Source organism: Syngnathus acus, chromosome 23 (genome assembly GCF_901709675.1).
Source record: "Syngnathus acus chromosome 23, fSynAcu1.2, whole genome shotgun sequence".
Classification (NCBI taxonomy): Eukaryota; Metazoa; Chordata; class Actinopteri; order Syngnathiformes; family Syngnathidae; genus Syngnathus; species Syngnathus acus.
The window spans coordinates 1,843,954-1,858,835 of NC_051107.1; the positions used below are offsets into that span (position 1 = coordinate 1,843,954).

The window sequence follows — 14,882 nt, forward strand, 5'->3', positions numbered from 1 at the left end:
AACACCTGCTGTAAGAACATTTCCAGATATTGAATATTACAAAACGTCAGTGATTTGATATTCTGAATGACAAGGCCGTCAAACCATTTGCATGAATATAAGACATACATAAAACATCATTTACGAGACCCGGCAAAGCTTCGGTCAATATTTTTAGTTTCGTTCTCCTTGCAGCAAACCCGCATTTGGGTTGAGTCCATCCACAGACACCTCTGCTTCTCTCATGTCCCCATTCCCACACCAACAAGAAGACGAAGTAGACGAAGAAGTAGCGAGTGATCCAGCGACCAATTACACCACAAAACAATGTTGGCCATAAATCATCCGGCCGACTGTCGGGCACTAGAGGCATCGTAGCTCTCCTTACTTTCTCCCTCACTTGTTCTCGCCGCATTCCTTTGGTCTCATTTTGTGCTGTGTAGTCGCGTGGTAAAAACTGCATTGCAGTCACATCACGGCCTCCTTTTAGTCCTTGTAGCTCTTGTTATTGTCTTTATTTCCATTTTGTTCCGTTTTTTTTTCCCGGCTTTGTCGTGTTTATATTCTTTTGCCCTGCTTCATTATTTTCTTAACCAAAGGATTGAGCTGCAAGTTTTCTCCGGAGTTTACTTCTAATTGGTTGTGTTTGCACATATGTCTTCATAGTTGTTGGCCCTGCGCAACAGGGAGAAGGAGAAGGCGAGGGAGCAGCAGTGTAGGTCAGAGGCAAATATGAAGGGGGTTAAGAGGAGATTATGCTAAGATCTGCTGACAACTGCGTACAAAACAGCATGTTTCAATTCGAACGTAAACCTGCAGTCATCACTGTAGGCGTAAAAAGCAGGATTCAAAAGGATAGTCATTGAACTGAAATACTGGCCTGTCAATTTCTATTGGTCAGTGTTAAACTAAATAGTGTGCCACCATCTAGTGGCCAATAGTGGAATTACACCCAAAATATACTGAAAGCAGAGCAAACAAAAAAAAAATCTCAGCAAATTTACTGTATATATATACTTGTAAATAGAGTTCCTCGCCATAAAATGTGTGCTCCATCTGATTTATGCAGCACATGAAGTGTAAAGAGTGCCCCGGATTAGTGTGATTTATCGCCGGCGTCTTTGTGTGCAGCCAGCCTGCAACGATGTTTTCAGATTTCGGTGTATCAGTGGAGCCTCCCTCTGGCGGTTGCGCGTTAATTAAAGCCGAGCGACCTTGAGTGACTCCCGATAACGCTCGGCGATAACTTTTCGAAACACACACGACGCAAACTTGTGTGGCCGTAAGCATTCTGACACTTGAATTTGTTTATCTTCCATTCATTTTTTCTTTTTTTTACACTAATGGATTTTGTTAATGAATATGTCCTGTGCCTCTTCATTCCCACCTCCACTTTGTGTCAAACTTGTATGTACACTTAGGCGAGGGCTGTCGTAAAAAGCCACTTGGTTTGTTTTAATTAGCCACTTTATTACCGCACGTGTTATGTAATGCAATGAAGAAGAAAACGCGGGAGCTTCTACATTGGCCAAATTCTTCGTTAAAGCTCGTTTTAATCATGCTGCATCCAAGATTTCAACCATCTGTCCATTGACTCAGACTAAAGCTGCAATGATAGATGGGTGTTATTAAATCTGCCAATTGACAGTGTCAAAAAATGTCTTTCTGTTTGGATGGTCTGCATCCAGGATTTTTCGGTTGCGGGCGTATGTCGCAGTAATGGATTGCTGGGCAGGCGATGGGGCTGTTTGTGAGGGAAGCTTCCTGAGTCTGATGCTATCGGTGTGATTTCCTCTTGTCACCCAATACCCCCCGAAGATCACAACCAGAATCAGCCAGCGAGATCACAGAAGTGAGTGAGCGAGAAGGTGTGGAGGGATTGCAAACATAAATTATGAAGATGAATGAGACCCGGCACCTGTACGTGTTTACGTGTGCATCCGTATGTTCCAGATAGGAATCTATATACTCTGTGACAGCCAATATAAATCCCTTTATGAGCATCTTTATCTGGTTGATGTGAGTTTCAGCAAGCTGGTCCTGCTCGGGTCAGATTGGTACATCAATGTGACAACTCCGCGTTTACCTGGGAATCTATAAATGTAGATATACTGCAGATAGAAACGTTATTGCCTCCACCCATGTTGGCTATATGTAGCATTAAAGGAATGGAAGGCTAACTGTTCCTTCCTTCGGTCTGTGTGAATTTGGAACAAAAGTTATTCCACGTTCTCCGTGGAAACAATCTTCAACTTGCTCCAGGAATCCAAAGTATACCTGGCCGGAAACGTTCCGTCCAGACAAGCAGGTTACCCGTTAGCCGCTAATGCATGCTACATGCTAATATCAAACGTTAGCCGCTAATGCATGCTACATGCTAATACCAGAAACACAAACTGCCTTTAATCACAATCCCAGGCGTACAATCTTTGCTCCAGGAATCCAAAGTATACCCGACCGGAAACGTTCCGTCCAGACAAACAGGTTACCCGTTAGCCGCTAATGCATGCTACATGCTAATATCAACCAGAAACACAAACTGCCTTTAATCACAAACCTCCATACCAAAATGACCCAAAGTCTTCCACCATTAAACCGATTGTCCTTTCTCGTGAACGTTACCAAATTAGCTCTCGTCCTCCCCGTCAGCTCAACAAAGTGCAAATGTCGACGACATTAATGACCACTCTCTCATTCTCACGGCGTAACCAGGGATTGACATTTTCATAATTACCATTCCGCCACCACTGTGGACTTGCAACCGTGCCATTACTAATTCATTGTGCATGGGGAGTGAAGGAGGCACGGACAGTGAGGGGGGAAAAAAAGAATAGGACTCGAGTGAGGAAGGCATAAAAGCAAGCCGATGAGGGAGTTTCCGGGAAAGAGGAAGAAGTAGGACAAGTGGATATTGATTTTTCAAGTGCGAATGAATTTTGGGGACATACTTGATGCTGCTCTCCTTGTACCTTCGCTAGACGTGCACATCTTTCCCACTCTCCTTTTATTCCCTCTACCTTCTCCATCTGTAGTCTTTGCGATGCCGACGCAGCAGCAAGTCGTTGTTGCCATGGCAACTCTGGGTTATGGAGTTGCGGAGAAAGAGAGAAAGGGTCCGGAGGGACCCACTACTTCTTTTGGGACCAGGGTGTCATCCTTTTGGAAAACAAGTTTGCATGCTTGTCTACTTTGCTTGCAGGCTTTCAAAATCTGATTGCCTGAGGATCTGAGATATTTATTTACATAAATATAAATTTTACTTTCCAGTTAAGAAGCGGGCATTTGCATTTTGAGTCAAATACCAAATGGAAAAAAAAAAGGAAAAACAGATACGGTGCCCAAATGTCCTCCATTGCACCAAATGATGTGTGACGTGCATGAAAAGTTTCTTATTTAACTACGCCTTGTCAAAAAAACCTGTTTGGTCTCATGTTTGTTGGAATAAAAGCAGCTGGAGGCAAAGCTTATTAACACCAACAAGGTGGTGGTGGTGGTGGTGGGTGTTAATCAGATGCAATTTTAGTCAGAGTTTGAAGTGCACGCATGTGGTTGTGGGAATTTGAAATTTCAGTCAGGCAAATATACAAACACACACATACACAACGGATTCATTAGCGACCCTCCCTGCCAGGCAAGAAGCAAAGATAAGTGAAAGCACCGCTCACCGCTCTGCCTCTCATTCATTTGCACAGCTCCAATCTGGAGACCAAGCTAAGTGGCTTATTGAACAATTTTCAATGGCTGCCTGGTTGACTCGCTGCTCCCTCGCTCATTGTCGCCAAAGGATGTGTTTGTCCTTCGTTTGTAAACGCCATTATTTTGTGTGCACACTCAAGTATTTAGTTGAATTTGGTACAAAATAATGTTGGTTGCTTATATATATATAATATATAATATATATATAATATATACATAATGTTTTTAAATATATTTATTGATATTTATGTATATATATATATATAATTATATTTGATATTTTTTTGCAGCACAATGGTCACTTTAGTGTAAAGTATTTATTTATTTATTTATTGATATTTATATATATATGTTTTATTTTATTTATTATATTTTATTATTTTGCAGCACAATGGTCGCTATAGTGTAAATAAAAGATATTTATGTATTTATGTATTTATTTATTTATTTATTGATGTTCATGCATATATTATTTTTAATTTATTATAGTTTATATTTATTTTTTGCAGCACAATGGTTGCTATAGTGTTCCCACATCATGCCAGATAGTATGTGCGGCATCTACAACACGCATGTACATAAGAATTAACCCTGCAAGGTGAGGGGGCCTGGATAATACAGTTGTAATTAGTGTTGTGCATAATCAGGTTTTATTTTTCATGTGCAGTAGTCGAGTACAACAGCAAAAACAAAAGCAGCCCAGGCATGCGTCGCTCCCCCTCTAATTACAAACATATCCAATTAATTACACACATATACAAGTCCTGCTTTCATTGCTGGTGAGGAATGCAAAGCTGTCTGGACACAAACTTGAGTAAATAATAATTACGGCTGCGTCATATTTACGTGGAGCGAGCGGCTTTTTGAGGTCGTGTTTGACGAGCGCTTCGCATAATCTATTTTGTTAGCATCAACAGCCTCGCTCGGTCAAATAAGAATCCACTTGTAGGAAATCAATCTACGTTTTTATCGTCCGACGTCTGCGTGAGAACCAACGAGGCGGGCAGACAAAGCCGGTGTTATTGTAAAGCTCAAGTGACAGTCATAATTGTGCTCGCTGCCCCAAGACGCCCCGAGGTCAACGCCTCAAGCCCCTCCGCCGCACCTCCGGCATCCGTAGCCTAAGGCCCGAGTGCTTTCCCGCTCTTATTCCGGCCAAAAAGCACCGTGACGTGGACGTCAGCGTGTGTCAATGACTCCTCTTCATGGACTCCTCCATTATAACCAGTTCAATAGCCATCAGTGGCATTCTGACTCAAACAGACCGTCACTTCAACATTATTATACGCCGCTCCCATTAAGGTTGATTAGCCATGCATTCTTTCAGAGTGTCTACACGCCAGAGAATCATTGTCCCCACCCTCATTTGAGTTTTGACCACCGTCCTGACCCCCAGGGATGACTGACAAGAGCTTTTGTCCAATAGAGAAGAGTCGCTCGGGACCCCTGGTGTGGCTTCGGTTTTGTTTAGCAGCGTTTTTTGGTCAATTCTGTAAAAAAAAAAACTCTTTCAGTCTCCGTTTTGAATGTTTGCCACGCACCTTTGATCTCAAGTCTGAACCCTTTGGCGTGTTCTGTCCTTTCCTTTAGTGACAGTAGCTTTGTCCGACCAATTGGCTTTGCAAGCTAATGTCATTGTCACTTGGACTACATGTCACATTGATTGCAATGCCCCTGATCCTGAGTAACCAAAAAAAAAAATGGTACTCAAGTAGGAATACTGTTGGGAGTTATTCACTTGAAATGTTGTCTAGAACCGAAGAAATTCCCATTCCCGAATAGATTTCCCAAAACAATACAATCTACCGCGATATTAGTCGTCCTTTGTAAAATCGCGGTGAGGTCATTTCCCTCCTTGCTTAGTTAACCCTTCCCATTCTCTTGACTGATTTCTCCTTAAAAAAGAAAATGGTGCAATTTTTGCCCGGTAGTCCTAATAATAATGTTCATATCAGCAGGTAATTACAGTTCCTTCAATAGAGACTTAATCCACGTATGCCCGCTCTGTTATCAGGTACCATACCGGTGCAGCTTTGGAGGAATGCCCATAGGAAAGGCCCAAATTGCGAGACACTTGTGATATTTAATGCACCCACATATTTTTCACACAAACAGTATCTCTCTCACTTGACGCTCACATTTAATCACTATGACGTATGATTAGAAGTAGCCATGAACCGCCAGACCCAGACAGACCCCCTGTGACCCCTCAACCACCTCATCAAAATGCTAAAGAGCTAGAGACGGACGGCTAAGGAAGCTAATCCTCTCACCTGTTCCAGTCCTGGAGTCATCATCTCTGGCCGTAGACCCCCTGGACTCATGTGCTTTGTTATGGTGGGAAGTCAAGGAACCGTGGTAAAATCCTGAGCCCACAGGAGGTAGAAATGAGAGTTTTCCAGCAGAGCAAAGGAAATGAGAATAAATTGCAGCGCAACACAGTGGTCAAACGACTTAATTGGATGCCTCATCAAGAGACCGTATGCACTTCGACCATATTAGACTTAATAATACGACTAATGCTCAATCGCAGTTGTTCATGCTTACGAAATCACTACACATCGGCTCTATCATCGTTCAAGCATCCCGAATACGATGCGTGTAATTTAATTTTCTGTGGCGCAGCATAATATACTATCTTCCGCATCCACCAAGAAATCAAACTAGCCTGTGTCCTAATTACACTTCCCAGTTGATGACTCTTTTGTAAACAATTACTTCTCCGAGCTCGGGTTTCCTAGTCGTCTTATCGTCCGCTCTTTGTTTCGCCGTCCAACATCTGCGAGTTGTCGTAAACCCGCTCAAGTGAGGCCGCTTAAGAAAACCCGATAAATCAGCTCGGCGTCGTTGCCGCTCCGAACATGAACGTCATAATAACACAAGAGATGATTTAGTCATTATGCGCGACACTTTCTGCATCGGAATGATGAAAGAGATGCGGCGTGAGGCGATGAATGGGATTTTAGTTTGTGTGGCAGTGTGTTATCTTTCCAACACACACTGAAGAATGCGGCATCAATGCCAAGGCTGAGGCTGTGCATCCATAAAGCGGCGACAGCAGGAAGATGAAAGGCCGAGGGTGATCCGGGTCAGGAAAAACTGTCAGGTTCATAAATATCACTTTAGGGGTTACCTGCCCTCAATACTTTGAGAGGATTGTGTCATCAGTAGTCACATGACTCAACTTGATTCAACTCACTGAGGGACTTACTGACTAATAGCCAATTTACCAAAATAATTACGTACTAATGAGATCTGAATGTGATTGCTATTCTCAATCGTTTCAAGTTCGTCTTTTCCGACAAAGTTTACCGCGGTGATCTCACTTCAATCTTCCTCGTTTGTATGCTGCCAGAGTCGATCCGGATTTAACTGTTTGGACAAACACGTCTGTGGGAAACATGGCAGACAGCCGCTTTTCTAATCTGCTTGGTGGGGAAAAATGTTTGACTGGTGATGTCTTGACTAAACATGCATTTTCCGACAATATGCTAACTCCCGTGTGTCGGCATCCCTTTTTGCATCATATGTGTGGTTTGTCCCTCAGAGCTACGAGTGGGCGTCTATGGGATAGTTCCCATCAGCCCCCCGTATTGCTTTGGAATCTCTCTTTCGCTAGCTCACCCCCCCTCCCCTCCCAGATGAATCGGAGCAGAGATGAAAAGCTTTCAGGAATGCTGGCAGACAGGCAGTGCTTTGCAGTAATCTAACCTGGGGAGGATGAAAGCCGGCTGGGAAGCTGGGACTGAAGGGGGGGGTTGATAGGCGAGGTGTAAGGTGAGAGGATGAGAACGATGGCGTGAAGTTTTGGAAAAGAGGGGCTGCTTAGTCAGAGGAGAAGGGATTTTGTGGGAAGAAAATGGTTGATGGTGCCACTGGAAGGATACAAACTAAAGCTAACCATTAAATCAGTCACTGGCAGCCCAGTTAAAATTTGACGTCTTTATCCGTCAATGGGAGTGAATGTTACTCGTGAATGACTTTCGGAAAGAAGCTGCCCTCGTGGTCTGACTTTTTAAAACCTTGGCCCGAACCTGTCAAAGCTTCATGTAGCATGTTTTTGGTTTGCATACGCCTATCTGGCTGTTATTAACTTCACGCAACAACGGTCAATTGGACACCTTGCGCTTGATTTAAGTTTGCCTAGTCGACTATAATACAGGCAACGGAGGCGGTCCCGGTTCAAACGAAGCGAAAACTCAGCGGGAAAATGCCAGGCTGCGTTGGGGTGTTGTAATTACGGTAAGTTTGGAGGGGGCTGACACGCGGCGTAATTGCGGCTGTCACACGGCGAAGTTCAAACTTCACTCGGTGGAACAAACCCAATTGCGACAGCGCTGGCTGAACACTGGAGTGGCATCGAGTGCGACGCCGTTGTCACTCAAAATGCAGTCGGTTGAGGGAGCGCATTTTTTTTTCTTCTTTAAATCGTAACGTAGGGGGAGCGGGCCTGTCTCCTGCGTGACAAATCCTTCCTCGTTCACCTTGTACTTGTGGCGCGGCAATGAGCGCGGCGGCGCACCCCAGCGAAGCGCTTCCCTACCTAATTGAAATTTGGAGGTATAAGAGGATTTCAACACAACACCAGCTGACAGTCCCAATTCACGGAATATCCTCTTAGACTTCTTTCTCTCTTCTGCGTGTCTGTGTATGTCTCTCAGAGAGAAAGAATGAACTTTTATCTGTCTTTGAGCGTTAGCAGAAGCTTACGGCCCCCCGCTATCCGCTATTTGGTGCGTCGCGGTTCCCCTCGACGCGGTTCTCGTCGTCGTGACTCCCGTCATCGCTTTACCTTGTTGATATAAGTCGCTGTCAAGGATTCAAAATGGAGTCTGGGAAGGTAAACAATCCCTGTGGTTTTAGTCGCATTATTGGTGATAAAGGTTTTTTCATGATTCATCTCAAGGTCATACTTTGATACAACAAAAAAACAGGCATTTGAAGAGGGGTGTGCAGACTTTTTATATAAAACAATTTTTTTCCTTTTACATTTTTCTAAGGAAGGGATGTCAAACTAATTTTTTGTTGCGGGCCATTAATGACTATCATATGTATATTATCACATACACACAACAGAATCCAGCATAAAAGTAAACATTTTCTAATTTAATTTCAAAGTGGGATTTTAATTTTTTTTTTGCAATCATTCATAATTTGATAATTTTGGGATTTCAACAAGAAACAATGAGTTGACACACGAGTTGCCTTTGCAGGCCAAAATGATTTGACGGGCCGGTTCTGGCCCCCGGGCCTTGAGTTTGACACAATGTTCTAAGGGCTTCTAGTGTGGAAGCTAAGAGGCTATCAAACCTTACAGAACAACCCCGAATGTTTATATTCATAATATTATTTTGGAAATTGCATTATACTGACAACAGCCTTCCAAAGCAGTCGTTCGGATTTATCGCTGTCGCACGCTTGCACGCTCCTTTTATTTGTTGACTCATCTTTGTGATTAGATAAGCAACCACGCTGAAACAACACACTTGATTATTTGAAGCCTTCGTTGCCATGCACAATGCGTTGCTTAGGTGCTACAGTGTAAAGCACGGGCGTGAAATTTATATTTGCCCTTGATAGCTAGGTGCTAATTTTAGTAAAAGCAATTTGTGGAATGTATTTAATGCCTTGAATGCATCCCAACTATATTCCTCACTCTTGTTTTTCTATTGTTATTGTGCTCTGTGAATCAACTTGTGCCTTTAGGGGGGTTTACAGCGGTCCCTCCTCTTGTTTTTTTTTTTCACTATTTCCTCACTCTCTGCTTCGCTTTGTACCCGGCGCCTGCCGCTGTGCCAGCAAAGCAATTTTGCACCTCAGTGGGGGGAACAATTCGAACAGGCCAAGTAACGTGCCAGTCTGTTTAATAACAGAGTAAAAGCTGGAAAATAGAGAAGCCGAGGAAGGAATACAAAGACGAATCAAGTGGCCTCGGGGCAGGCGACGAGGGAGTGGGGGGGGGGGGTATATATACGTACGGAGAACACAGGAATCCACACCTGCTTATCTCTGAGGAATTGCCTACAAGGGGCTTTTCTTTTTAATTAGAAACTTTGTAGGCCGAGTCATAAATCACAAAGCGTGTGCGAGCGAACGGGAGGCGGCGGACGTATAAGCTACTAACAAATTTGCACTTAATGACTTTGTGGCTGACTGCGAGCTCAGCACATACGAGCCGTTACATACTCGTTCATGTATGTTCCGAGTAAAATCATTCTTCTAAAACTAGGACAGGTCAGGGATAGCTGTATTGGTGTACAAAGGTTACTGGGACTCTGTCGTAACAAGATCCAGGCTGCTCTCAGACAACGTCTGGGCTGTCAGCTCCCCATCTATTATTCACAGACGCAGTTCTCTCTCAGTAAACTTTCTCTTCTAAATTTGTTCAAGGTTCGTATTCCCTCAACATTTATCTCCAATGAAGTCAATCACACCCTTGAACTTGATTAACCGCTCTGTCGTACTGGTCAACACGGTGAGGATTAGTATCGAGTAGACACAAAAGGCAGAGATAGTCAGCAATTGGGTGGTCTCAAAGTCATGCCCCTCACCTTCCAATTGAAGCCGAGGATGTCAATAGGTCATTATCAGGCCGAGAGAGACTCAGCATCCTGTCTGAGTGAGCTACTGATTGATGGTCTGATGGAGATAAACTGATGGAGGGACATCGTTACATGAAGATGGGTATTGGGGGTGTTTTCTGATCAAAGTCCATCACCAGAGGAGCTCCGGTTCATATAACATTCCTGCTTCTATTCCCTGTATGTGCATCTCCAGGTCATCACGGGGTCATGAACTCTAGTTCAAAAGAAAATCTGATCCTCCTTTCGTTATGTTCCATCAAAGTAGTGGTGGGATGTAGTCGACGTGGAAGAATGGTGGTCTGTCTGTTGTTGCTTAAATGGGAAGAAAACTGTATTTTGATTTGCATTTTTTGGGTCTGAACTCAAACATTTTGGCCGAGGCAGTGTGGAAAGTTCATCCATGCGTGGCAGTGCGATCGCTAGCGCAAGTGCGATATTCCAAATTGGAACAATTTTCTGTGCATAAACTTGGCGGTTAGCGATGCTCAAGCTAGCCCCGCACCTCGGGATGACTACGTTCACAAGTCATGACTGCCGCGTTGCCTGAAAGCCTGACTTGGTCCCTGTGATATTACGGGTGGTGTGAGCCCACCGACTTGTTTAATGGCTCGAGCAGCACCTCTTGACAATCTGAAGAAAAATGAAACGGTAGAGGAAATAGGAAATAATTGGGTTGAAAGAAAAACATGAATGTGAGTTTTTTCCCCCCACCTCGGCCAGATATTTGTCGGCATCAAATGAAGGCCGCTACCTGTCGCCTCTAACATCCTGCTGTGACTCTAATGAGGCGGATGAAAAGGTGGTATCGAGTGGAATAATAAGGAAATAACATAGAAAGACACAGACTTGACTGATGGAATTGTGCAAATAGTCTGGTGAGATTTCGGAGTGTTTCTCTGAATTTTAGCTCTCGATATTGAGAAACGAGAACCCTATCTGGCTCCGTTCTTATGCTAAAGGTGTTTGGTGTTTTCAAATTGTTCCACATCAGCTTGCGTTGATAGACTGCAGCACAGTCCTGGAACAGAAACGGGCCCTTCCACTAACTTGTTGGAAGCATAAAATTATCGGAATTGTCTCTGCCAACTCCCAAAACGACAAGCCAAACTTTGCATTTGGCACAACGGACCACGTCCATTTAACGACTTAGGAAACGTGGTCTGGAAATAATGAAAAGCACGAGTATTCTTTTCTTGCCAAAGGAACCGTGTACCTGCAGGTGGTCCAGTCAAACTGACACTTGTGCTGCAAGGAGATAGACGAACACGACGGAGAGGTGTGAAGCACCCCCTCACCACCACCTCCCCGACTACTCCCAAATGCTCCGAGGCAGCGATAACAGGCGGACCTGCCACTCACCTCTTTGGAGCTAAGCGAGGGCGAGGCCGAGAGAGGAATCAGTTGGGAAGCCTCCAGACATATGTCCCCTTTCACGTCCAACACCATCAGCCCTCTCGGTAATACTCTAGTTCCTTCTCCTCAGCTCTCAGCATGGGGATGAGGTTAGATTAGCAGGCCGCATGGACCTGGGGGCTAACTACTAGCACACCTTGAATGCCACGGCGGTCAGTCAACAAGCCAGGGGTTCCCCCGCAGCTTTCGTTGGCTTGGTGTCAGATCCCACATGAGAAGTGATGGAAACCTTGGTCTACGAATTTTTTACCTTTTACAAATAACAGCCGTAAAGGTAATATTTTCTTCTTAGCTTCATAGGTTTAGCTATGAGCTAATCGTGTGACATTTTGGCGCTATACCCAAAGATTAATGTCAAAGCAACCACGAGTCCATCTTGCCTGAAGCTCCACGTAGCTAGTATTTTGTTCCAGCCATGATTGACGCCGTGAAATGAATCCAGGTTTTTTTCTCCTATGTATTTTTATTGAGCCGGGTAAATTCTGGCAATCAGACCACCACTGTTGTATCGCTGTCAGAATGAAGGGAACGTGTGAAGAGACACGTCGTCGTTACGCGGTGGCCGTGTGTTGTTTTTCCTTCCCGTCTCCTTCACAGTCAGTGTTCCACCCTGTCGTCTGCCTGACTGACATACTGTGTTTGCTTGACAAAGTTGCTTGAAACAATCATCAGGTGGTTTGGTTAAGCTGCCAAAAGTGGATCCTGTCATGGCAAAGGATTGTTCTCAAAGGGACACATTTCCACGGTGGAGCTATGCGTTGGATCCGTCTGAGTTCATGCTACACAGACATATGTGTGCAACTTTATTCTGGTTGATGAGTGAGATTCCGCCCTTTCCCAGCCATGACCTTGGATGGCATTCCCGTCCAGCCCACGTACCTCGCCGCAGTTGCTTGCCCCCAGGTCAGAGCAGTGATACTTTACTCAGCACTTCATTCCGTGTTCCAAATATGGAGGTGTTAGCTGCCATTGTGCCATGCTTAGCGCACTGCTTAACTGTGTGACCACAACCCCTCGCAGAATCCATATTCCATTGACGAGCAAGCACGCCATCCCGCTCTACGGTTATTGTTTGGTTGTCGGCTCAGCGTTGCGCCAGGAGCCCGCGGCAAATTGATTCCGCGCAGAGTCCGAGGAAGTTTCCAGTGTGCTTTTTTGTGGCATTCACTGCCAAAATGTAGACGCAGCGAGAGGGTAATCCCGTGGCTTTCGCTTCTCTGACTGCATAACGCCTTCTGCTAGCTAGTAAACCCGCTGAGCGTGAGATGAAACGCTCACTCTGTCCTCTGTATTATTATTCTCATTGAAGGCTAAAAAATGGCCATCCGTACAAGTGGTGTCTTTTTTTTTTTTTTCTGTTGTCAGTATGTCACACATTCTGCATTTAAAGTTGCTGTGAAAGCCTGGAAATAATTTTTTTCTTGTTTTTGTGCGAGTCATTCATTGTGGTTATTGCTTCTACCACAAGGCGGGATACAGTAGATGGTCAGAGTGTCTCCCACACAGTCTGGTCTCCTCTGTGCTAACATCATTAGCATGTTTGCATGTGCGTGTTCACTCAGCGTTTCATACATGTTTACACTCATTAGTAGGTGTCACTCAGGGGCCAAATGGATCTCTCACCTTCCCCAACCACTCTGAGACAAAATGAAGTCAACCCGGCAGAGGAGGCCTATTGTATCACGCTAATGTGATAGCGGAGATTAGCATTGTAATCCATTTAGCATAAAGCGGCTAATCCCCTTCATTGCCGTCGAAACGGAATCAGATAATGTTGGCTACCACCACCGTGGCTGCTTTAATGATTGTAGACTGATGAAACATTAATGGTAGGATATATTAATTATGACAATGAAACATGGATGGCAGCTCACGATCAATGGCCTTGAAGGGGAGACGCGTAAACCCGGTTTGCAACTTGCCTCATTGCTATAAAATTGTGTTTATGACTACAATAAAATTCATACACCTGCTTTCTATTAGTCCACTAGCATTTGAATCCATCTTTCTACCCACCAAGTCCCAAGAAGGCTTGTTGCTGGACACAACATTCTCTCCTGTGTCTCGTTTGTGTTGCGGCATTCAGTTTATATGCGGGTGCTTCCTTTTTGAATACCCCAGGAGCCATTTCTTCTTGCATTATATAATTGTCCAACAAATTAACAAATTGACTCCCAGCCCAGTTAAAAAAGATTATTTGACGTCTATAGCCGTCAATGGCAGTGAATGAGTTAAACTGTTTAAAAATCCCCCAAAAAACATCAGATGTAGTAACACTATGCTGACTAAAACAGAGTGTCGTTACGGGTGTATATGATAATTAATCATGGAGGGACTCACCTCCCCGCAACCATATGCTTCGCGTCCAATTATGTTCCCGCCGCTTACCTGCAAAGCCCACAGAGAAGAAACGAGCTACAGTCATCAGAACTTTAACAAGCCTCTGTTTCACACCTGTCCATAATCCCGGGTGTCCAAAAACTGCGATGTGGTTCCGGAGGATGCGGAATCGTGACCATCGGAAAAACTAGCATTATTTTCTGCTGAGTAAGCAAACTGTGATCAGGAAATCAACAGACAGTATGCACCTAATGATCTTTTGAGGTATTCTTTTTTGTCTTCTGTGCTAGCATGTGTTCAAATTTGTTATCCTTGGGTGTAGCATAGTAGGTCAACAAGTTTTGGTGTCAATCCCCAAATCCACTGAGAAACTCCATCCAAGGATTATCCCTCAGGCAATCCTCTGTTGTTGTAGGGTCCGCCGTAGCACCTCGACTTTAGCGGCATAACGGATAAAATGTACAATTTTGATGGATTATATGCTCTCCTTGCAGATCCGAGTGGACGGTTCTTCACGGGCCCTGCAGTACGAGACGGTCCAGGCGGTGGAAAGTGGGCCGGTCCTCCGCGACATGGCCTTCTCCTCGGATCATCACTACCTTTACGTCATGTCCGAGACCCAGGTAAGATGCTCAGTTTATCACGACAAAAATAGTCCATGTTGGATGAAATATAATGATCTGGAGTGAATCAAAGTTAAGTATTAGGGAGCGAGGCAGGTGTTTGTGTTGTTCACAGTGTTGAATTCTGAAATGTGGAGCAAAATAGCAGCACTCTGCCTAATGGACGCCAGCACAGAGAGGCTGTGTATACATCCATCAGGGTGAAAATAGCCAAAGTTTGGACATGTGACTCAGCGTTCATGTTACT

The 14,882-nt window shown here is 44.4% G+C and overlaps 1 protein-coding gene across 1 annotated transcript in view; it reads left to right on the plus strand.

Moving 5' to 3' along the window:
* Positions 1 to 14,882, plus strand: part of plxna4 (plexin A4) — a 106,974-nt gene that overhangs the window by 54,271 nt on the left and 37,821 nt on the right. Inside the window, exon 4 of the mRNA XM_037243853.1 lies at positions 14,507 to 14,635. Within this exon, the coding sequence (XP_037099748.1) occupies positions 14,507 to 14,635 (129 nt within the window). The remainder of the gene's footprint in view (positions 1 to 14,506; positions 14,636 to 14,882) is intronic.